The 25,185-nt window shown below is 43.8% G+C and overlaps 1 protein-coding gene across 2 annotated transcripts in view; it reads left to right on the top strand.

Moving 5' to 3' along the window:
• LOC124797855 (semaphorin-1A) overlaps positions 1–25,185 on the top strand; it is a 909,059-nt gene that overhangs the window by 775,226 nt on the left and 108,648 nt on the right. For both annotated transcript variants that reach the window (XM_047260924.1, XM_047260925.1), the window contains exon 5: positions 23,403–23,465. In XM_047260924.1, the coding sequence (XP_047116880.1) occupies positions 23,403–23,465 (63 nt within the window). The remainder of the gene's footprint in view (positions 1–23,402; positions 23,466–25,185) is intronic.

The following is a 25,185-nucleotide window of genomic DNA, read 5'->3' on the forward strand; positions in this document are numbered from 1 at the left end:
AAGGTGTCCCCTGATTTTGTCAACTCATTATACACTGAAGAGCCAAAGAAACTGGGACACCTGCCTAATATCGTGTAGGGCCCCTGCGAGCACGCATAACTGCCGCAACACGACGTGGCGTGGATTCGACTAATGTCTGAAGTAGGGCTGGAGGGAACTGACACCGTGAAATGCTGCAGGACCGACCATAAATCGTAAGAGTACGAGAAGGCGGAGACCTCTTCTGAACAGCACATTACAAGGCATCCCAGATATGCTCAACAGTGTTCATGTCTGGGGAGTTTGGTGGCCAGTAGAAGTGTTTTAACTCAGAAGAGTGTTCCTGGAGCCACTCTGTAGCAATTCTGGGCGTGTGGGGTGTCGCATTGTCCTGCTGGAGTTGCCCAAGTCCGTCGGAATGCACAATGGACATGAATGGATGCAGGTGATCATGCAGGATGCTTACATTCGTGTCAGTTGTCAGAGTGCTATCTAGACTTATCAGGGGTCCCATATCACTTCACCTGCGCACGCCCCACACCATTACAGAGCCTCCACCAGCTTGAACAGCACCTGCTGATATGCAGGGTCCATGGATTGGTGAGGTTGTCTCCATGCAGTTTGAAACTAGACTCGTCCGACCAGGCAATATGTTTCTAGTCATCAACAGCCCAATGTCGGTGTTGAATGGTCCAGGTGAGGAGTAAAGCTATGTTTCGTGCAGTCATCAAGGGTACACGAGTCGGTCCTCGGCTCCGAAAGCCCATATCGATTATGTTTCTTGAATAGTTCCCACACTGACACTTATTGGTGGCCCACTATTGAAATCTGCTGCAATTTGCGAGAGGGTTGTACTTCTGTTACACTATTCAGTCGTTGTTGGTGCCGTTCTTGTAGGATCTTTCTCTGACAGGAGTGATCTCGTAGATTTGATGTTTTACCAGATTATTGACATTCACGGTACACTCGTGAAATGGTCGTACGGGATAATCCCCACTTCATCGCTTCGTCGGACATGCTGTGTCCCATCGCGCGTGCGCTGACTATAACAACACGTTCAAACTCTCTGAAATCTTGACAACCTGCCATTGCAGCAGCTGCGCCAGACACTTGTCTTATATAGGCGTTGTCGACCGCAGCGCCGTATTCTGCCTGTTCCAGTGTAATAGAACCTAACCAAAGTTTAGAGCACACAATACGGCACCTACGTAGCTCAAATTATACAGCTCCATAGTAATAGTTTCATCAAGCTGTTTACTCGAAAATAACGCTGCGTCTGTGAAGTGTTCATGTGTAAGTAATAACGATTTTACCACTCGTTTTTTTTTTAAAGCGTCATTTCTGTGGATAGTGCACAGTTTTCCGCTAGCGTAGCGACATGTATTGAACTTTCTGTAGATCTTATCATGGCCACGTCCGGTGCCGCTTCCAGACCTTTTTCAATTACAGGCACACATTTGTTTGATTTGAGTGGATATGCTGCCGGATTAATTTAATTACGCAAAGAATCCATAATGGCGGGCGTCATGTTGTAATCAGCATTTCATCAGAGACATGTGAAATGTTGGAACTTGAGACCAGAACTGTGTACGAAATGTGGTAAACTTTTGATGTTTGTTAGTACTCGCGTAATATAGTAACGTATGCTTCATCTCGGAGCCAATATTCTGTAGCTGATATCTGTTGAGTCTATTGGGTACTAGTACTTGATAAAATCGTCCTAGCAGCGCGCGCTCTTTTGTGTGTGTGTGTGTGTGTGTGTGTGTGTGTGTGTGTGTGTGTGACAGAGAGAGAGAGAGAGAGAGGGGGGGGGGTTGGGAGGGAGGGAAGTGTGACAGGACGACTTCTGTTCTCCAAGTACATAAATGATCTGTCATATACACCATGTGACGCTGTCGCCAAGTGAATATAAGACGATTGGCACTTGGTCGACACGAACAAGGCTTTCGCGGTCGGTGTTCTGTCACATCATTCAGGCTTAGTAGCTGTAGTCGATGTACAGTATGTGATTAAAATTTCTGACAACTATTAGTGGACATTAGTATGGGGCGCGTCCATCCTTCGCGTTTTATTAGTATGGGGTATGTCCGTCCTTAGCGTTTATGCCAACTTCAACTATACTGGGGACAGTTCCAATGAGATGTCTGAATGTTTGTATCGGAATGACAGCCCTTTGTTCCTAAGAGCCGAAACGAGACAAGGTGATATTAGACGCAGGGGTGTGGAACGAAGGCGACGTTCTGACTCATCCCAAAGGTGTTCCATTGGGCTCAGGTGGGCACTACGGGCAGGCCATTCCATTTCAGGAATGTTATGGTCCACACACCTTTGCCTCAAGGGTGCTGCTTTATGTCCGGGCGCATTCTCACACTGATGTAAACAATCATCGCCTCCGAACAGCTCCTCTACTGTACAAAGTACATAATGGTACACAATGTGTTCATACCCTTCCGTATTTAATTGTAATAAGGACACCATACCCTAACGTAAAACAGGACCATGCCGTAACAACACCTCCTCCTCCGTACTTCGCTGTTGACACTACACGTGATGGGAGGTGACGTTCTCCAGACATTCGCCAAACCCAGACCCTCTCATCTGACTGCCCTAGTTCACAGCGGGTTTCATCACTCCGAATCACTCAATTACAGTCATCCAAATGCAGTGGCGTTGCTCTTTACACCACCTGAAGCATCACTTAGCATGGAGTACAGAAATGTGTGGCTTATGAGCAGCTGCTCGACCGCTGTATCTGACTTTTTCTGGTGGTGGTGGTGGTGGTGGTGGTGGTGTTTGGTTTGTGGGCACTCAACTGCGCGGTCATCAGTGCCCGTACACATTCCCATTCTGTACACAGTCCAATCTAGCCACTTTCATGAATGATAATGGAATGAGGAAGATAAAACACACACACACACACACACACACAGTGCCCAGGCAGAGATAATCCCCAACCCGGCTGGGAATCGAACCCGGGACCACATGATCGAGAGGTAGCAACGCTAACCACTAGATCAAGAGCTGCGAACACACTATTTCTGACTCCCTACGGACAGTCATTGAGTAGTTGGAGTGATGGTAACACTTTGGACATCACGAGTAAGCCCTTCCACTGATTTTATGTGATTTTGTACAACCACTCTGTGTAATGCTCCACGGTCCCTGTCCGTCAGCACGTGAGATCTGCGTGGTTTTGGTTTAGCTCATCCACTTTAGTCACATCACCAGCTTCACAAGGACTGAGATGTCCCTCATGTATTTGTTACTCAGGTGGCTTTCAGTGACTGGTCCACGTTCCAAGTCGCCGAGCTCTCCTGCCGACCCGTTCTGTCGTTCGCCAGTGTCTCCATCACTTATTCCTTTCTGTTATCTTCGGCGCGTAATAGTGGGTCGCGATATGACGGTTACAGACGTCAATTTTCTGGTATACTCTGAACCTTGTATCCACGAAGATCTTTCACTTTCCTTTCGAGCGGGTTAAATCGCAGTTTCTAATACAGCGTAGAGAGCGAACTACAGAGATATCTCTTCGATAAATACAGCATAAAATATCGTAGCTAGTACACTACATCAAGATTCACAATCTGTGCCAAAGATATGAAAGATGACGCAAGACACTTCCCAGAGGAACAGATCTCATATGTACCATATAATTACACTAATAATAACGTTTGAAATATTATATAAGTAACAACGACATGCACTTTTTTATTGGTCTAATCCTTTCACAGAGTTAATAGCAAATGTTTGTGGCAAACTGTGAAAGAATTCGGAAGCGCACACAAAATTGTGAATTGAACCGAAATACGTTCAGAAACTGACACATTCAAGATGAAAATTAAAATTTCCTTATATGCAGCTGCAGAATCCATTTTGCTCCCAAACGCGGAGATATATTATAACTAGTTCTCTACACTATATAGCGAGGTGGCGCTTTGATTAGCACACTGGACTCGCATTCGGAAGGACGACGTCCGGCCGTCCTGATTTAGGTTACCCGTGATCTGCCTAATTCGCTTCAGGCAAATGCCGAAATGGTTCCTTTGGGAGAGCACGGCCGACTTCCTTCCACAATCCGACGGGACCGATGATCTCGTTGTTTGGTCACCTCTTCCAAATCAACCAACTAATCTACATCACAACAACAGGAAAAATGACTCACCACATCAAACACTTAAAGATGTAAAAACTGAAATTAAATTTCGATAAAGGTGACGCAGATAGAATAGTTCTTTTAAGAGGGAATAAAAGACAAATTATAGCCGTAAGTCGTAGCCCTCAGAGGCGCATGTTTGCAATTAAATGTCAAATAAACTAGTTTTGCTTACCTGTACCGTACTCCCGTTGATAATAACAACCTGAAAGTCCAAAATGAAACAATGGAGTAAGAAAACGAATTTAAATATCTGAGAACGTGCTCCATATAACAAATAATTTAAAAGATAAAATCAAAATTAGAATTCAAAATGCAAGTAAGACGTATTATGACCTGTAGAACAGGTTAGGGTAGAAATGTGTCTAATAAAACCAAAATATGCATTTATAAGCGGTAGCAAAGGAAAACGAAACAGATGGAACTGTTTATTGTTTCAAAAGTAATCGCCTTAACTGTTACCATATTTATCCCAGTATGATTTAAGACAGCCAATGCCTTTGTGCAAAAATACTTGCGACTGCCTTTGGAACCATGAGTGCACCTGCACCCCTTCGAAATAAGCAAATCGACAGCCATGCATGTCTTTCTTCGGGGCTCCAAAAATGTGGAAATCGCACAACGTTGGCAACATGTGGGCTTACCCACATGCGATTTCCGTGCTTTTGGAGCAGACAGACATTGGTGCCGTCGATTTGCTTCGGACGAAGATGTGCACGCCCGAATACGATCGTGGTCCCGTAGGAAATCATAAAGATTTGTCCATGAAGACACTGTATCAAAGTGGTATTAGCAGTTATGGCGATTACTTTTGAAACAATAAGCAGCATGCTTACTTTTTACGTCTGTCTCGTTTTCATTTGACTGCCCCTTACATAAGTCACTTATGCAAGGAGTTCTAACATTCATGTGAAACCTGGCCAGTGAGAGAAAGACGTGAAGAGGCCCTCAAAATATTCGAAAGGAAAACATTACGTAAAACTTTTGGTCGCAGTGAAGGAGCCTGTCAGTGGAGAATGACGTATCCGAAAAACCTTAGAGCTGTAATTAAACCTATTTAAGTATTATAATAATTAGCGACCTGCCCCGATTTTGCACGGGTAGCAAATAGAATCTTCAACCAGACGACTTCTGTGACGTAGTGGTAATAAATTATAAATCCATAAACCTTCCTCGTGTATCGTTGTCCTCATTAGTTAAAACAGTATCCAAACCGTTGCCAGGGAAGTACGACTGGGAACTTTAATTAATAATGCGTGTGGAATTTATAAATAATTGAATTTGGCTTGCACAAGTGCGCAACACTGGCACTAAAGAAGGGGAAAATCTCAGAAAGTGAAGACATTGAAATGCCGAATGGACAAGCTATCAAATGCCACCAGCCAGAAGTCCACCCAATACCTAGGTGTCAAGCATAGGGACGTTAAAGTGTGCTCAGCATAGAGTACACCCAAAGAATCAGAAAAGTTTAGAAAATCAGACTGAATGATGGCAATACCGTCAAGGCAATCCCGCATCAGATAGACTACGGACATCGTGAACTGGACACAAGTACAGCTGGATAATATGGACAGGAAAGCGAGAAAACTCATAAGAATAGACCATGCACTCCAAGCACGTAGTGACGTCGACAGCCTGTATTTGCCCAGAAGATAGGCGTAGAGAACTGTTGCAAATGAGACAGACAGTGGAAGAAGAGAAACTACGTGAAAGACAGCCAAGAACTAGCTCTGACTGAAGTCAATAACAGAAAGTTTTTCAAAGTACAGCAAACCAAGAAACAATACTAGAAAATTACACTTCATTACTGGGTGGATAGCCTGCACAATAAAGCACTGTGTGGGCAGTCTTTGGCGAAAATCTAAGTCAAAATAGATAAAGAAAAGACCTAGTATTTGCTGACCAACGGAAGCCTAAAGAAAGAGTCTGAAGGTCTGATTTTGTTGCACAGGAACAAATCGTCAAAGCCGGAATCGAGAAATCAACAGGAGACCCAAAATACAGTGTCTCCAGAGAAACTGAGGAAATAATTGTATCACTGTTGTGGAGAAATACAAAGTGCGGATCATTGACATTGCTGTCCCAGGTGATAACAGAATCGGCGAGAAACAGCTTGAATAACTTGCCAGATACGAAACTTGAAAATCGACCTACAGCGATCTGACGTAAACTATTGACAGTGGTCCCAGTGTTTTTGTCGGCACACTGGCAGCTATGAAAGACTTGAAAATCGTCCACAACGATAAAATATCCTTCTGCAAACTACAAGAAGCCACTCAAGTCACTTTACTGGGATCCCCAAGAATTACCCGCCGAGATATCAAGCAGTCGTGAATGCTTGGGAAGTGTTAGACTAGTGATAAAATACAATTCCATCATAATAGTCTTGTTTGTTCAAATGTTCAAATGTGTATGAATTCCTAAGGGACCAAACTGCTGAGGTCATGGGTCCCTAGACTTAAAGACTACTTAATCTAACTTATGCTAAGAAAAAACACACCACACACACACATATGTATACACACACCCATGACCGAGGGACGACTCGAACCTGCGGCGGGAGGGGCCGCGCAGTCTGTGACATGGCGTCTCAAACAGCGCGGCCACTCCACGCGACAGTCTTATTCACAATGTTTACTTTTATAATAATAATAATAATAATAATAATAATAATAATAATAATAATGGCGTTTTTGTCAACACTCACCCCTCTTAATGTTCGAAATCAATAGATTCCACTCTCTAAGGCGCCTCGTTAATTACACAAACGCCTTCCTGTTTTGTGTGCATATTCTCGTATGCTGGCGAATTATTTCCCTACACAATCATCATTCCATCGCGAATTAAATTCGGCGATTTGACATGCAAATACAAAAACAGAATCACTGAAATAGCTTCGACACTGCTCAACGCAACGGCCGTATTGTTTGTTTACGTTACAGCAGTGCCATCTAGCAACTAAAGCAGGAACCATATGCACAAACAATGGATGATCTCATTGCGCTTCCACGCAATGTGCGCTCATCTAAATGTTCCTACTATCGAGTGGAATGAATTGAACTGAGGGTATGGAACGGACTGATAAGAAATGATAACAGTGCAGTCCGTTCAGAAATACTGAATCAAATACGTCTTAACAAATGAAAATTTGTACCAGACCAGAAGTGAGTAGCTGCATTTACTAATTGGTCCACTGCACTTCTCTGGACCGACTCAAAGTTCAGTGTCAGTTAGGTTTTCCTTCAGATTTTCAGAAAAACCACTCAGAGGTATCATAGACGCACGCAAGCTAGGTCATAGTTCGTGTGGGATGGGGGATAAAAACCTGAATATAGGGAAACGACGATATAAAGATATTGAACAATGATTATTTCACGGTATCCACATTGGCATAATACATTTAGGTAAGGAATCTAGACATCATACTGATTTCATAATTGACGCAGTGTCTTAAGAGTCCGTGCTCTCAGTTATGGTAAATGAAAATAATCCATCTGCATGAGAATATCTTTTATTAACGACTATCGGTTTCGATCTGCCCTGCAGATAACCATCAGGTGTGGCGCGTCAAGGTGTAGTTTTGTCAACAGTGGTATGAATGACAACAGTTCAAGTTTTTTGTCCTTCATATCACTGTAGACTAATGATCTGAGGGGCAGATCGAAACTGGTATTCGTTAATAATAGAAACTGTGATCCAGACGGTGTTTTCTCATTTATTATGATACCGGCTGTAGACGAGCAGCCCATGTCACGCACGCTGGCCTGGGCGCACCACGGGCTGGCGATCACAGTACAGCCTACGGTGCTACAGACATCAGTCTGTTGGAACTATTGAAGTACGCCAGCTCACCAGCCCAAACCGCTTCACTGAGCGCTCTACTTGCGGTATTCACCATTCCAGTCCGTCTTCTGTACTGCGGCGCACATTCCATCTGTGGTGGTGGTTGTGGTTAGTGTTTAACGTCCCGTCGACAACGAGGTCATTAGAGACGGAGCGCAAGCTCGGGTTAGGGAAGGATTGGGAAGGAAATCGGCCGTGCCCTTTCAAAGGAACCATCCCGGCATTTGCCTGAAAAGATTTAGGGAAATCACGGAAAACCTAAATCAGGATGGCCGGAGACGGGATTGAACCGTCGTCCTCCCGAATGCATTCCATCTGTCTGTAAAAATTAACTGGTGATTTCTCAAACTGGGGAACAATCAAGAATGGGGCGCCGCAAGGTTCGGTCTTGGGTCCTCTGCTGTTCTTAATATATCTTAATGACTTGACATTCTATATTCACGAAGATGCAAAGCTGGTACTTTATAGCTATCACACCCAACAGACAAGAATTAACTGGTGAAATTATAAACGATGTTTTTCAGAAAATCATTAAGTGGTTCTCTGCAGATGGGCTCTCATTAAACTTTGACAAAACACAGTATATACAGTTCCACACAGTAAATGGAATGACACCATTAATAAATATAGACTTCGATCAGAAATCGGTAGCTAAGGTAGAATATTCAAAATTTCCAACTGTGTGCATTGATGAGGGGTTGAACTGGAAAAACCACACTGAGGATCTGCTGAAACGTTTGAGTTCAGCTACTTATGCTGTTAGGGTCATTGCAAATTTTGGCGATATACATCTCAGTAAATTAGCTTACCACGCCTATTTTCATTCTCTGCTTTCGTATGGCATCATATTCTGGGGTAACTCATCATTGAGTAAAAGAGTGTTCATTGCACAAAGGCGTGTAATCAGAATAATTGCTGGAGCTCATCAAAGATCATCCTGCAGACACTTATTTAAAGAGCTAGAGATCTTCACTGTGGGCTCACATTATATATATTCACTTATGAAATTTGTTTTTAGCAATCCGAACGAATTCAAAAGTAATAGCAGTGTACATGGCTAGAACACTAGGAGAAAGAATGATCTTCACTACTCAAGGTTAAATCTAACTTTGACTCAGAAGGGGGTAAATTATGCTGCCTAAAAAGTCTTCGGTCACTTTCGTAATAGCATCAAAAGTCTGACAGATAGTCATATAGCATTTAAAAGGAAATTAAAAGAATTTCTTAATGGCAACTCCTTCTACTCATTAGATGAATTTTTCAATATAGTAAGTGGGTAATTTCCCCAACCCCCACAAAGAAAAATATTAAAAATATTAAGTGACATGTAATATTTTGTGTAATGTAATATCTTGTACAGACACTTTTTATTAACCTGACACGTTAATCTAATCATCTAATCTAAAGCCTGACAAGGGGAGGTTTTGACATGCAGGTTACCGATTGCGATCCAGATTTGCAAGGGCAATCTATATTGAAAATAAAGAGACAAGTGTTTCGGCCTTTTGCTAGACACTCCTTAGTCCATTGCTATACATCAAAAGATCGTCTAAAATTAGTATAATATAGTGTCCAAAGTTAATAATTCTCGTGTTATTAACGTTTTTATGTTTTCGTATTGTAACTCGAGGACCCGTCATTCTGCGTCTAGCAGAGTGACGTCGGTGATCGTGCGGTCATGGCATTAGGCTACCAAACTGCTTTCCCGTATTCCGTTCTTGGTCGTGACTTTTTTTTAATTTGATATTTATTTCGGCGTGTATCATAATATTCTGAACACTTTTCTTTGCATTTTGTTAAAGTAAAACATCGGGAGATATTAACAAACAAGTATGGTATGATGTATAGACAGTTATTTTCGTCGTGATACATAGTACAAAAATAGACCTAGAGTATATTATTGCGTAACCCTAACTCTTCGTCTATTGGTGTGTGTTGCAAAAGCTTGGTGGCAGACTTAGCTTAGAAGCAGTCCAAACGTAATGTTATAAACGCATGAATTTAGATATTGTCGGCCCTACTCTGCTTTGATGCCACATGATTTTGAAGTTGTGCAATAAAATTCGTTACCTGTCGGAAAAACTAAACATTACTCGGCTGACAAAGAGAGGTACATTTCGGTGGTATCACTTTCACGGTGCAGTTCGGCTGAGTGTAATCATCTAGGGAAGACCTCTCGTAGTCCGCCATGTATCAGGATCACTTATTGGATTATTAATCACACATCCCTATGTTTTATTTCAAAAAAGACAAAGATATTTCGAATATCAGACTATTATCAGGTACACTGAAAAAATATCGAATGGAAAATAAGCCACGACCGAGAATCGAACACTGACTAGTGGTTTGGCAGCCTAATGCCTCGAACGCTCGAACACAGATCTTACTCTACTAGTCGCTTAGAATGGCGGGTACCTTAAATACAGCAGGGAACCACGACACGTGAATAACTCGAACATTATTAACCATGGACACCATATTAAATTAATTTAAAAAAAGGTTTTTTAGGGGATCTTCCGATGTATAGCATTGAAAATATGATTTCCCGTCATCAAATTAGACCTAAATTTTTTCAAAAACTATGGAGTATCTAGCAAAAAAAAATGGAAACACGTATCTGTTTATTTTAAATCGAGAACGTCCTAGCAAAACTTGATCATAATCGGTGACCCACACGTCAGACCCTCCCCTAAGAACAGGAGAGAATTGTCTATTGACAATATGTCCTAAGTGATTCCTACTATACCCCAGTTGATTATTACACTGTGGTTATTAGACATTCCACGCTACAAGAACACGACGCCTTAGCCGTCAATGTATGTTTGACTTGCGCTATTTCTAAATTAAGAGTCTATCAAAAGATATTCAGCAATTGTTATTGCCGTCGCACACACTATTCTCATTCCTTAACAGAATATATGCCCAACGAGTGTGGGACAGCTAATAGATTTCTGTGATTAAGGTATCTGGGATACTAAGACCGCGGAGCTTGTGTGTTGGTGTAGGAATATGGATGTTATCAATAAAGTGGAGATATTGTGGAATACTTCCGTGAGGATGCTGCGTCGGCCTACTGCAGCCAAGATGTCAGTAGTTAATACTGAATCTGTTTCCCTTCTTTTTCTGAAGCCATCTTGGGTACCGGCAGTAAGTGTTTTCCAGATACTATTCCAGCTGTGATTTACTAATCTGTTCAGAGTTTCTCTGGAGCGTGGGATTTGTGCGGTTAGCCTATAAGACCGCCTCGACCAGACTTTTGGTGGGGGGTCATTGCGTCCGCAGTATTTATTCAGCCTGTGGCTGTATCTCCGATGTTATGCACATATTTTGTGTCGCTAACTCTCGGAACTTTACGTCTGTGTCCATCACATTACCACTGCGTGCCATCAATGCACAGGACAACTTCCAGTGTTAATTTTGCATTGGTTCTAGGAGCACTTCGTGCTCGCATCGACGCAGTTTTACTTTAGGTATATTTCTCCTGTGAACACAGGCAACATTTTCTTAATAATTATGTACATAACACAAAAGCCCAACAGTATTGCTGGTTTCACTATTTCGTTGGCTGCTTGTGGTGGTGCAATGAGCAGTTTTCCTTAGCATGTTTATGGAAATTATTTTCTCCAACATGCCCATGAACATCCAGCGAGATAGGGAGGGAAATAGAACTACAAGAAAAGTCAAACATCATTAACATTACCAGCAAGCGCCGAAAAGATATTTGTGGAGGACATTTTCTCTTTCACCAGTATATAATAATCTTCGTGTTCAGCTTTGTCACAGTTTCATTTAGCTGGTTCACTTACCCGGAGTAGAGGAGCCCAGCTTGCTCCCAAAGTGATCCGATTCCACAGGTTATTTCAAAACTTGTCAGTCGTACATCAGTGCGAGAGATAATGAGCAGATGAGCATATCAACAGCTGTACATTAAATGTATTCGCAATTGTGAACACGGACAACCATCACAATGGAATGACGACAGTGAAAATTTGTGCCGGACTGGGACTCTAACCCGAATTTCCCGCTTATCACCTTGCCATTAAGCTATCCGAGCACGCTTCACGTCTAGACCCAAACTTGCATATCCAAAGAAACATTGCGCCATACTTAAGAACAACGCAGGCACAGGAATATCGTACTTATCCCCCGGCACCGGACAAGCGTCTTTCAATTAATATGTCTCCCCTGTATGGGAATATACACTACTGGCCATTAAAATTGCTACACCACGAAGATGACGTGCTACAGACGCGAAATTTAACCGACAGGAAGAACATGCTGTGATATACAAATGATTAGCTTTTCGGAGCATTCACACAAGGTTGGCGCCGGTGGCGACACCTACAACGTGCTGACATGAGGAAAGTTTCCAACCGATTTCTCATGCACAAACAGCAGTTGACCGGCGTTGCCTTGTGAAACGTTGTTGTGATGCCTCGTGTAGGGAGGAGAAATGCGTACCATCACGTTTCCGACTTTGATAAAGGTCGGATTGTAGCCTATTGCGATTGCGGTTTATCGTATCGCGACATTGGTACTCGTGTTGGTCGAGATCCAATGACTGTCAGCAGGATATGGAATCGATGGGTTTAGGAGGGTAATACGGAACGCCATGCTGGATCCCAACGGCCTCGTATCACTAGCAGTCGAGATGACAGGCATCTTATCCGCATGGCTGTAACGGATCATGCAGCCACGTCTCGATCCCTGAGTCAACAGATGGGACGTTTGCAAGAACAGTTCGACAACGTTTGCAGCAGCATGGTCTATCAGCTCGGAGACCATGGCTGCGGTTACCCTTGACGCTGCATCAGTGACAGGAGTGCCTGCGATGGTGTACTCGACGACGAACCTGGGTGCACAAATGGCAAAACGTTATTTTTTCAGATGAATCCAGGTTCTGTTTACAGCAGCATGATGGTCGCTTCCGTGTTTGGCGACATTGCAGTGAACGCACATTGGAAGCGTGTATTCGTCATCGCCATACTGGCGTATCACCCGGCGTGATGGTATGGGGTGCCCCATTGGTTATACGTCTCGGTCACCTCTTGTTCCCATTGACGGCACTTTGAACTGTGGACGTTACATTTCAGATGTGTTACGACCCGTGGCTCTAACCTTCATTCGATCCCTGCGAAACCCTACATTTCAGCAGGATAACGCACGACCGCATGTTGTAGGTCCTGTACGGGCCTTTCTGGATACAGAAAATGTTCGACTGCTGCCCTGACCAGCACCTTCTCCAGATCTCTCACCAATTGAAAACGTCTGGTCAATGGTGGCCGAGCAACTGGCTCGTCACAATACGCCAGTCACTACTCGTGATGAACTATGGTATCGTGTTGAAGCTGCATGGCCAGCTGTACCTGTACACGCCATCCAAGCTCTGTTTGACTCAATGCCCAGGCGTATCGAGGCCATTATTACGGCCAGAGGTGGTTGTTCTGAGTACTGTTTTCTTAGGATATATGCACCCAAACTGCGTGAAAATGTAATCACATGTCAGTTGTAGTATAATATATTTGTCCAATGAACACTCGTTTATCATCTGCATTTCTTCTTGGTGTAGCAATTTTAATGGCCAGTAGTGTACACAATGCGTGTACGACTCAGCTTGTAGAAACATGGTTGACGACATATGGAAGTGTGGGTCTGGCTCGGATAGCCTAATGGTAAGGCGCCCGCTCGCGATAAGCAGGAAATCCGAATTCGAGTCCCGGTCTGGCACATATTTTCATTGTCGTCATTCCATTATACAGCTGATGGTTGTCCATATTCGCAACTGCGGATACATTCGATCTATTTCATAACGACTGTAGTCGTTGCCACGCCTGTTCCTTCAGATATGCATGCCTGCATCGTATTTCTGAATACAACAGGCGATACACTATCGTATCGTATTAACAGCTGAGTTTATTCGATAGTTTGAAGACACCGTCATTGGTGAAAGATCGTTTGGCCGTGTGAGATTGTGGTAGACTACTGGCGAGAGAAAATAGTCGCGTCATTTCGGTCTGTTGTCATGCAGTCGTACGCTATTGTATGAAACTATTCCGTGTGTGAAAACTTGATGGGAATAAAGCTGTGAAAGTGAGCCATGAAATATGTTTGGATAACTCAGTCGGTGTAGTGTTTCCCTGCAGACCACAAAGGCCGTAGTTCCGAGTGCTAGTCAGTCTAGCGGCACAGTTAGCGAGTTTCGTTGAAACAGCTGCCAACTTGCCCCTTCATAGTTAAACGTAATAAGAATAAAGGAGAATATTATACAGATTTAAACTTTGCGCTTTAAGTCCGTCCGCCTCCATAGCCGAATGGTCAACTAAAAAACCATCCTTGCGGGCCCAGGTTAGAGTCCTGGTAATGCCAGAGACTTTTATTTGGTGGGAGGACTGGACTGGGATGCACTCAGCCTCATGAGACCAACTAGGGAGCTATCTGATTGAGAGGTAGCGGTTCCATTGTAGGAACTTCCGACAACGGCCGTGAATTCTGTGCACTGACTCCATGCCCCAGCATGCCGCATCCGGTGGCGAAGGAGTGAGTATGAACGGCAATTGGTCTTCTTGGCCTGATCACGCGGTTACCACTTTTTCGTTACTGTAAGTTCACTTGGCTAAAGTAATTTTATGGAGACAGTCTAGTTGGAATAATGCGTTGTACCTTCGTATTTTTGTTTTCGTTTTTAATGAACTGCTATGTGTATATGTAAAAAGTACGAGAGCGTGCCGAAAAGTGTGTCTCCGAATTTTTTATGCGCTAGAGCGCTCCGAATCGTAGCATGCAGCACGGCGGTGTGTAATGTAACTCTGTCGGTGCGTGAGAAGCAGTGTGCTGTAATCGAGTTTCGTATTCGAAGAGTTTGTCCACACAGGGAGCACCCTCTCCTTCGACGCGAAAATGCCAGACCACACACGAGCGCTACATCTGCAACAATTCGACGCCTTGGTATCGATGTCATCGATCATCCGACACATAGTTCTAACTTGGTCACATTTGATATTTTTTCTTCCAAAACTGAAAAATTATATTCCAGGACATCACTTTGATAGTGATCAAGCGGTGCAAGCAGAGGTCAGGTGGTGGCTCCGTCATCAAAGTGAAACAGTCTACAGTGACGTTATCATCAAATAGGTCTGTCATTGGGAGAAATGTTTCGTTCGCCAGTGTGACTATGTTGATAAATAAACATGTAGATATGCGGAATAATGATTTAGAACGTTACTAAAGTTTATTTTATTTTTAAAGCTTTAGTAAGTTTAGTGCCGCGCGGGATTAGCCGAGCGGTCATAGGCGCTGCAGTCATGGACTGTGCGGCTGGTCCCGGTCGAGGTTCGAGTCCTCCCTCGGGCATGGGTGTGTGTGTTTGTCCTTGGATAATTTAGGTTAAGTAGTGTGTAAGCTTAGGGACTGATGACCTTATCATTTATTGTGTTCAGCCTGTCACTCATGGTTCTAAACGTATGTGTGTGAAATCTTATGAGACTTAACTGCTGAGTTTCAGGGTTGCGTATGACACTTCATTAACACAGTAGAGAATATAACGTAACTTCCGATAAATGCAACTGAAAAGGTTCCTCGTGATCTGGTATGAACGCGGTGTCAGGTCTATCGTGACCTGGCTCGTAATAATGTTATGACGGTGACTGCTAGTTACATCTGCATCTACATGGATCCTCTGCAAATCACATTGAAGTGCCTGGCAGAGGGTTCATCGAACCAACTTCACAATTCTCTGTTATTCCAATCTCGTATAGCGCGCGGAAAGAATGAATACCTATATCTTTCCGTACGAGCTCTGATTTCCCTTATTTTATCTTGGTTGTCGTTCCTCCCTATGTAGGTCGGTGTCAAAATATTTTCGCATTCGGAGGAGAAAGTTGGTGACTGGAATTTCGTGAGAAGATTCCGTCGCAACGAAAAATGCCTTTCTTTTAATGATGTCCAGCCCAAATCCTGTACCATTTCTGTGACACTCTCTCCCATATTTCGTGATAATACGAGACGTGCTGCCCTTCTTTAAACTTTTTCCATGTACTCCGTCAGTCCTATCTGGTAAGGATCACACACCGCGCAGCAGTATTCTAAAAGAGGGCGGACAAGCGTAGTGTAGGCAGTCTCCTTAGTAAGTCTGTTACATTTTCTATGTGTCCTGCCAACAAAACGCAGTCTTTGGTTAGCCTTCCCCACAACATTTTCTGTGTGTTCCTTCCAATTTAAGTTGTTTGTAATGGTAATACCGAGGTATTTAGTTGAATTTACGGCTTTTGGATTAGACTGATTTATCGTGTAACCGAAGTTTAACGAATTCCTTTTAGCACTCATGTGGATGACCTCACTTTTCGTTATTTAGGGTCAACTGCCACTTTTCGCACCATTCAGTTATCTTTCCTAAATCGTTTTGCAGTTTGTTTGATTTATTAGTCGATAAACGACAGCGTCATCTGCAAACAACATAAGGCGGCTGCTCGGATTGTCTCCCAAACCGTTTATATAGATAAGGAACAGCAAAAGGCCTATAAGACTATCTTGGGGAACGCCAGAAATCACTTCTGTTTTACTCAATGACTATCCGTCAATTACTACGAACTGTGACCTCTCTGACAGGAAATCACAAATCCAGTCACATAACTGAGACGATATTCCATAAGCACGCAATTTCACTACGAGCCGCTTGTGTGGTACAGTGTCAAAAGCCTTCCGGAAATCCAGAAATACGGAATCGATCTGAAATCCGTCAAATAAAGGTCACATAAAAGAATACCAGTTCCAGGGACACCAAATCTGGGGAAGGCAGCGTCCAAGGAGGCGAGGCACCAAGGGTGAAGACTGACGGATCGCTGTTGATGCAGTTGCGTATCTTCCATGGATGCACGGAGGAGACGAGCGTTGAAAGGGCGAAGCTCCGTAAGCGATGACCAGCGGAGCGGCGTGGCACGGCCATTGTCAACTCCCAGTGATGGGCAGTGAGTCGGCGTTTGACCCGGAGCATGAACTGGTCTGCTTGCTGCCGGCTTCTGCTCCAGCGGCTTCTTTATAGGCAGCTGGGGGAATGTTACTGCGCTGCACTCGGCTTGCACGTGACGGCGGATGCAACGCAATTCCGGCGATGGCAGCGCCGCAGTCGGCGATGCGCGCGCTGCTGGAGAGTGACGCTGGCGCTCTTGGTGCCGGTTGCCAGAGGCCGGCGTGCCAGCAGCCGTGTAGTAGTTCGTCGTAGTAATGTTTACATAACACGGGGTGTACTAGCGATGCTCGACGCGTGACTTGTCACGGTTAGAGGAGCGCCTGCGGCATTGGAACAAACTATATTTGTGCCTGATGGCTCTGAGCACTATGGGACTCAACTGCTGTGGTCATTAGTCCCCTAGAACTTAGAACTACTTAAACCTAACTAACCTAAGGACATCACACACATCCATGTCCGAGGCAGGATTCGAACCTGCGACCGTAGCAGTCGCACGGTTCCGGACTGCGCGCCTAGAACCGCGAGACCACCGCGGCCGGCATATTTGTGCCTGAGCAGATGTGGCTGGCCAATGGCAAGATATTTCGTAGCAAGAATATACTGAGCATACAAAAGCCATGGTAGAGCGACATTAACATGAAGGCAGTATCGCGTACACAAGGCATGAGAGGGCAGTGCAGTGTATTGGCGGAGCTGTTATTTGGACCCAGCTGATTCGTGTGAAACGGTGGGAATTAACAGACTCTGAACGCGAATTGGTAGCTGGAGCTAGACGCGTGGGACATTCCATTTCGGAAATCGTTGGGAAATTGAATATTCCGAGATCCACAGCGTCAGAAGTGTGACGAAAGTACCAAATTTCAAGCATTGCCTCCCATCAGACACCACAGTGGCCGATTAAGAGCAGCGGCGTTTGCTTAGAGTTGTCAGTGCAAACAAACCAACAACGCTTCGTGAAATAACTGAAGAAATTAATCTGGGACGTACGACAAACGTATCCGTTAGGACAGCGCGGCAAAATTTGGAGTTTTGGGCAATGGCAGCAGACAGACGAGGCGAATGCTTTGTTAATAGCACGAAACCCACCTGCAACGCCTTTCCTGGGCTCGTGGCCGTGTCGGTTGGATGCTAGAGGACTGCCGGCCGCGGTGGCCGAGCGGTTCTAGGCGCTTCAGTCCGGAACCGCGCGACTGCTACGGTCGCAGGTTCGAATCCTGCCTCGGACATGGATGTGTGTGATGTCCTTAGGTTAGTTAGGTTTAAGTAGCTCTAAGTTCTAGGGGACTGATGACTTCAGATGTTAAGTCCCATAGTGCTCAGAGCCATTTGAACCATTTTTGAACCTAGATGACTGGAAAACCGTGGCCAGATCAGATGAATCCCGATTTCATTTGGTAAGATCTGATGCTACGGTTCGAGTTTGGCGCAGACCCTACGAAGCCAAAGACTGAAGGCAACGTGCAAACTGGTATGGCTTCATAACTGTGAGGGTTGAGTTTATAGTGAATGGACTGGGTCCTCTGGTCCAAATGAACGGATCATTAATATAAACGGTTATGTACGACTGCTTGGAAACTATTTGCAGCCATTTGTGGACTTCGTATTCCCACACAACAATTCCATGTACCGGGCTACAGTTGTTCTGGATTGGTTTGAAGAACATTCTGGACAGTTCTAGCGGGTGATTTGGTCACCCAGATCGTCCGACACAAATCCCATCTAATATTAATGGGACATAATCGAGAGATGAGTTCGTGGACAACGTCCTGTACTGGCAACGCTTCCGCTATTACGGATGGCTATGAGGTATCGTGGTTCAGCATTTCTGCAGGGGACATCCATCGACTTGTCGAGTCCATGACATGCCGAGTAGCTGTTCTACGCCGGGCAAAAGAAGATCCTACACGAAGTTAGGAAGTGTGCCATGACTTTCGTCCCCTCAGAGTAGACTTAGCATAACGAAATCTCTTTAGTACGAGGAGACTTCAATAGATAAGCTACACATTTTGGTGGCAGGCAAAGTAACTTTCATTGAATGCTGCACTACGTTTCAAAGTGACACAGATGCATGACACTATTTTTCAACATAGTCACCAAACATCTGTAAACAACGGTCGGATCGTTCTACAAATGTTGTTTAGTTCCTCGACGACAGCAGTCCGCTTCTTGCTCACGCAGACATTCGGGAATCAGTTTTCAACTTGCCGAAAAGACGGAAATGGGATGGTGTCTGTGCATCATTGGCCAAATTGTTGGCACCGTTTCACTATGGCAGGACGCGACGTCGTTTTTAGTCATAAACTGTCAGAGTTTCACGCTCAGTTTGTGTGCAATTCACACGTTTTGCCCACAAGAATCGTACTGTCCTCCGTATTCCAACTTAAGAGTGCGTTTCTAGTAGCCGGCCGAAGTGGCCGTGCGGTTAAAGGCGCTGCAGTCTGGAACCGCAAGACCGCTACGGGCGCAGGTTCGAATCCTGCCTCGGGCATGGATGTTTGTGATGTCCTTAGGTTAGTTAGTTTTAACTAGTTCTAAGTTCTAGGGGACTAATGACCTCAGCAGTTGAGTCCCATAGTGCTCAGAGCCATTTGAACCATTTTTTTGCGTTTCTAGTTGCCATTTCACTCCCACACTGTGATGGCGCCTGTCATTCGTACTGTAGCAGAAATGTGTCTGCAGGAAATCCGGAAACGTTCTGCTGTCAATGGACCACACTTTTCGCTTAGTGGTGTTAGCGTGAGACGACTTCCTGAAGTTCCTGCGTGTGTTATTGTATCAACAAACCTAACTTAATTATTTCGTTTTACTTTAATTCTGTACAGTTATAACTATTGCTGGCCGTGGGGTCAATGTTACCGAAAACCGAAGTAAATAAAATTAAAAATATATTAAAAATGTGCGCGCAGTACCAGATTGGGCAATATATTTTTGTGAAAACGTTGGGATAAATTTATAATAAGTGTTTCATATTATTGTGTAATTTAAGTATCAGTATCTTTAATACAGTCGTTACACAAAATAGTGCGGTGGTTACAGAACAGATAAATCTCAAGTTAATCCTGTCGTTGGTCGCTATTTACGCTATATGCCAGCTACGTAATCGCGAAATACCGTTTTTATCATTTTCGAAGCTACTGTACCGATCGCATTCGCGCGGCGCTGGACTTTTTAGACTTTTCGGATTCGTTCCGAAGCCAGCTTTCCTCTGAACTGCGTTTTCTGTAATTCCGAACATATTTACCAGTTATACGACACCTTTCATTACTCTGTAATTTTCAGTTTAATACCGATTTACTCTTGAATTTTTGTTGTCTGCCTGTAGGTCCCATTAATGCTCCGCATACTCATTACAATGACCCCAGAAGCAATGTTCTAGCTAAAAGCATTTCCACGCTACGCCAATTTATAACTTTACGCAAAGGTAATTTGTAGCAATCACGTGCATGCGCCTTCATTGGTACGATGACTTCATCAATATTACGCGAGATACCTGTGCAGAAATGATCTATCCGTAGTGGGCTCAACCACTGTTTGCGCGTTATCCGAATTTTACGGACTGTAAAAAATGTTCAAACGTGTGTGAAACCCTATGGAACTTAACTGCTAAGGTCATCAGTCCCTAAGCTTACACACTACTTAACCTAAATTATCCTAAGGACAATCACACACACATGCCCGAGGGAGGACTCGAACCTCCGCCGGGACCAGCCACACAGTCCGTGACTGCAGCGCCGTTGACCGCTCGGCTAATCCCGCGCGGCTGTGGAGTATAAGACACACTTTTTTCTTCTGAAAATAACCTCGAAACTTCAGATCGCCTTATACTCGAAATTAATATAAAAATATCCAGTGTTTGATTTAAAATTCCCGCTAGTCTTAAAAATGGCATATATTCGATACTTCGGGTAACCTAATGCTACTGTATATGCAAACATTGAATTCAACTGGCAGCAGCAGTGCACCGATGCGACGAACATGAGTTGCGGTAATTCACAAGCACGGTAACACTGCCTCCCTCCCGCCCCGCCACCACACACCGAGAACACTGTCTAGTCTATGATGCTACATTGCAGTCAACATTGCCAGTGAACATGAATTGAAAGTGATGTGTGTTATACGTAACAGTACAATATTTTTGTTAGTAGCTATTTTCGTAATGGAAAAAATAAGATATTCGTATGACGCGGGCTATAAATGGAAAGTAATAGCATATGAGCGGCATTTTGGCCCTCCACTAACAGAAAAAACCATTCGCGGTTGATGGGCTAGTAAACAACTTTTTAAAAAGAGGAAGACTAAATGCGCGAACATGCAAATAGATGTCTGAATGCAAACTGATCAAAACTAAAAGATTTATTGAAATAGATTGTAGGACACCATCAAAATGGCATTGGAATTAATGATTCAAATACACGCTCGCAAGCTAGCGCTACAGTAGAACTTAGGACTTCAATGGCATCTTGTCACGGTCCGCGCGGCTGCCTTCATCGGAAGTTCGAGTCTTCCCTCGGGCATGTGTGTGTGTGTGTGTGTGTGTGTGTGTGTGTGTGTGTGTGTGTGTGTTGTCCTTAGCGTAAGTTACTTTAAGTTAGATTCAGTCGTGCATAAGCTTAGGGACCGATGACCTCAGCAGTTTGGTCCCATAAGACCTAACCACAAATTTCCAAATTTTTTTCGAGGGTGGAGTTGGTTGGTGTTACAGGTTTATGAAGGCCCCTGTACTTAGCATGAGGGCCAAAACCAAAATATCTCAGAAAATGCCAGAAGAGTATGAAGAGAAAATGTCTTTCCATATCTTTATTATTCAACACGGAAAGAAAACCAGTTTGGAACTAAGCCGAATAATAAGGGTGGACTAAACTCCTCTGACATTTGATGTGCTGAGTAACAGAACTGTGGTAAAACAGTAACTGCGAAAACAAATGGCCAGAAAAAGATGCACTACACCGTTGTCCTTTCACGTCGTGCTGATGGTGCTAAACTTAATCCAATGATCAAGCGCAAAACAATGCCAGTACCTTCTGAAATACTGCCAGGTGTTGTTGTTCATGTACATGACAAGTGTTGGACGGACGAAGCTGGAAAGAAAACTATGGATTAACAGAATGTGGGAGAGAAGGAAAGGTGTTTCATTGAAGAAGAGTTATCTTCTTGTGCTAGATCGGTTTAGCAGTCATTTGGAAAATTCTGTGAAAGTGAAATTGAGACAGGAAAATACAGAGCTTGCTGTTATTCTGGGTGGACTTACCTCACAATTGCAACCTTTTGATGTCTCAATAAATAAACAATTTAAATTTTATCTGTTGGAGGAATGGAATAAATGGATGATGGATGAAACCCAACATGAATTCACGCCGACAGGAGCTTTAAAACAACCTTTAATCAAACAAATGTATCAGTGGACAAAACAGTCTTGGTCTAGAGTGATAGAAGGCATTATTGTTAAACCTTTCAACAATTGCGGCATAAGTAACGCTCTCGATGACAGTGAAGACCGTCTTATAAATGAAGAGGACAACAGTAACGATGTAGAGGAGGAGGAGGAAGAAGAAGAAGAAGACAGTTCTGATCACGATTTTCAGGGAGTTTAAAGGTCAGCGGTTTTATAAACTAAGAATTTCTTTAGTCTGACTTTGCAATCTAATAATAAAAATGTAATAATAAAAACGGTCAAAATGTTATTTTTTTAAAAAATTGCTTAAAAATTCTGCAGTGTTGTTTTAGCGATTCAGATCTGACGGTTTTTTGTCACGCAAGAAATTTCGACCAACGAAAGTATAAATGTTTTCACGCTAAAACAGAGTAGGAGAGATACAGAACATGGGAGAGGTGATGTTGCAGGCTGGCCCAGCGAGTAAACAACTTGGCCTGCCAAGGGCGTCAACTAGGCCGCGTTTTTCCCGGCGGCTCGCTGTTGGCTGCGAAATCCCACGAGACAGCGAGGCGTGCCCGTGTTACTGCACGGCCTGCAACCTGCACGACCTCCACCCGTCGACACGAAAATTTGGTGCAGTTGCTTTGTTGCAAGGCACCATAGACCTCAGCTGTCCACCCCCTGGTAGCTCAGTGGTCAGCGCGACGGAATGTCATACCTAACGGTTGCCGGCAGGTAGCTCAGCGTGTTTGGTCAGAAGGTCGCTTGCCCTCTGTAATAAAAAAAACTGAGTAAAGGAATCAACGATCAACTTGAACGGATGTCTTGTGACGTCCGACCAGACCAAACGCAACGAACAATAGCGAACAAAATGAATTCTCCGCTCAGGGACTGGGTGTTGTGTTGTCCTTATAATCATAATTTCATCGCCATCGACACGCAAGTTCACTCGAAAGACTTGCACCAGGCGAACAGTCTAGCCGACGGGAGGCCCTGGCCACACGGCATTTCCATTTTTACAGGCCTCAACTGCGTGGTTTTTCTAATGATCTTGCCACCACTAACAAAAGCTTCTCCTTCTGTTTCAGCGTCTGACGTGGTACTCGCCGGACGAGGACGTCAAGATGTGTATTGTCAAGGGCAAGGACGAGGTGAGTGACAACCAACTGTAGTGTAGTGTAGTGTAGTGCACAGCAATGCATGTGAAACGCTCTCCATGGTCTCCCGGTGCCCAGACGTCTGCATTCTAGACAGCTGTCTCTCTCCCCCTGTCCCTTCGATGCCTTTTTAGGAAATAGCCAAGTATTTCTCTCTCTCTCTCTCTCTCTCTCTCTCTCTCTCTCTCTCTCTCTCTCTCTCTCCCCCCCTCCCCCCCCCCACTCTGTTGTCTGGAGACTTTAAAATTATTCTTACAAAGTGCTGAAAGATTACATCGAGTGAGTGGAAAGTTCAGAACTGAGAAAGGATTTAGGCAAGTTGACACTATGAAAAGGTGTGTCAGAGGCTACTACCAGTCACAGAATTTGTTGATTCACTTAGTGAAGCAGCATGTTTCGAGGTGTAAATTTGGTCTTCAGGCAACAATGTCAGAATAAAAACATTTAACAAAAGCACACATAGATATTAAACTTGCTCTGTACACTCTTGCTATGTGCTGTGTTGCCACTCTGTGGATAAAGAGGACAACGTAATTTGAAGAAATATTCACTTCGTATGTCGGTCTGCTGTTCACATAAAAATACATCCGTTTTGTATTAACAAAGTGAGTGATTATTTAAATATTTTTAATGAACAGTAAACCAACGTAAGAACCGCATATTCCATCACATTACGTTATTCTTATCTTTCTTCACAGGCTGACCACAGAACATGCCAAGACTGTACAGAACAACTTTAGTACCTATGTGTACTTTTGTTAAATGTTTTTGTATTACCGGTGTAGCCTGAAGCTGAGAATTTTACCTCGAAACTTGTTGCTTCATTAAGTAATTTGTCAACGAGTTTTGAGACTGACAGCGGTCTCTGAAAAACCTTTCCCTATTTTTGGAACAGTTACAGTCGGTTAGCAGTCAATATGGCTTTAAAGGGTGATTCAGTGTCACCAAATCTATTTTATGCAGCCACGGAAGATGTCTTTGGATCATCAAGTTAACCTTAGACTTCCAGATGTCACTGTCTTATCCAGAATAATTTCAACAAACACTGGAGAAAATTAAAAGAGCAAGTATGACTGTAGGCCTGGAGATTAATAATGAATACGCCTTCTCTCCACCGCTGTATTTCATTGCCTCGCAACAGTAACAGTTCACTCGATGATAAAAAAAATTTATTTGTGTACTTGTTTCGGACATAGCCCTCATCACGGGGTATCTACCAAAAAGATCATAATTGTCATCTAAGTGCAACCAGAACGTTTATTAAATTATGTTTTTGGCACATGTTCTGATGATGGGCTGTGCCCAAAATGCGAAAAAAAAAATTGACGACATACGAGCTTTGATATTAGAAACGAAATAAAGCTGTGAAGAATAGGCGTTATCAATATTCACGCAATAGTTGCAGGTCTTGTGCGCGACTGCGACTTTGTCTCAACCAGTGAGTACGATACTCCATCAACACAGTAATTTTTGCTTTCAAACAATCAGTTGTTATGGAAGACAATAGCTGATCTATGATTGACGTACGCGAGAAATGAGGTGAGTGAGCCCAACCGAAGTACATCGGTTTCTTTTACCCGTCCGACGATCTGTGCAGATGAGCTGGTAGGCAGGCAGAACTTGTGGTCAGATTGGTTGGTTGTTTTGGGGAAGGACACCAGACAGCGAGGTCATCGGTCTCAACGGATTAGGGAAGGACGGGGAAGGAAGTCGG

This window comes from Schistocerca piceifrons, chromosome 5 (assembly GCF_021461385.2).
Source record: "Schistocerca piceifrons isolate TAMUIC-IGC-003096 chromosome 5, iqSchPice1.1, whole genome shotgun sequence".
Lineage (NCBI taxonomy): Eukaryota > Metazoa > Arthropoda > Insecta > Orthoptera > Acrididae > Schistocerca > Schistocerca piceifrons.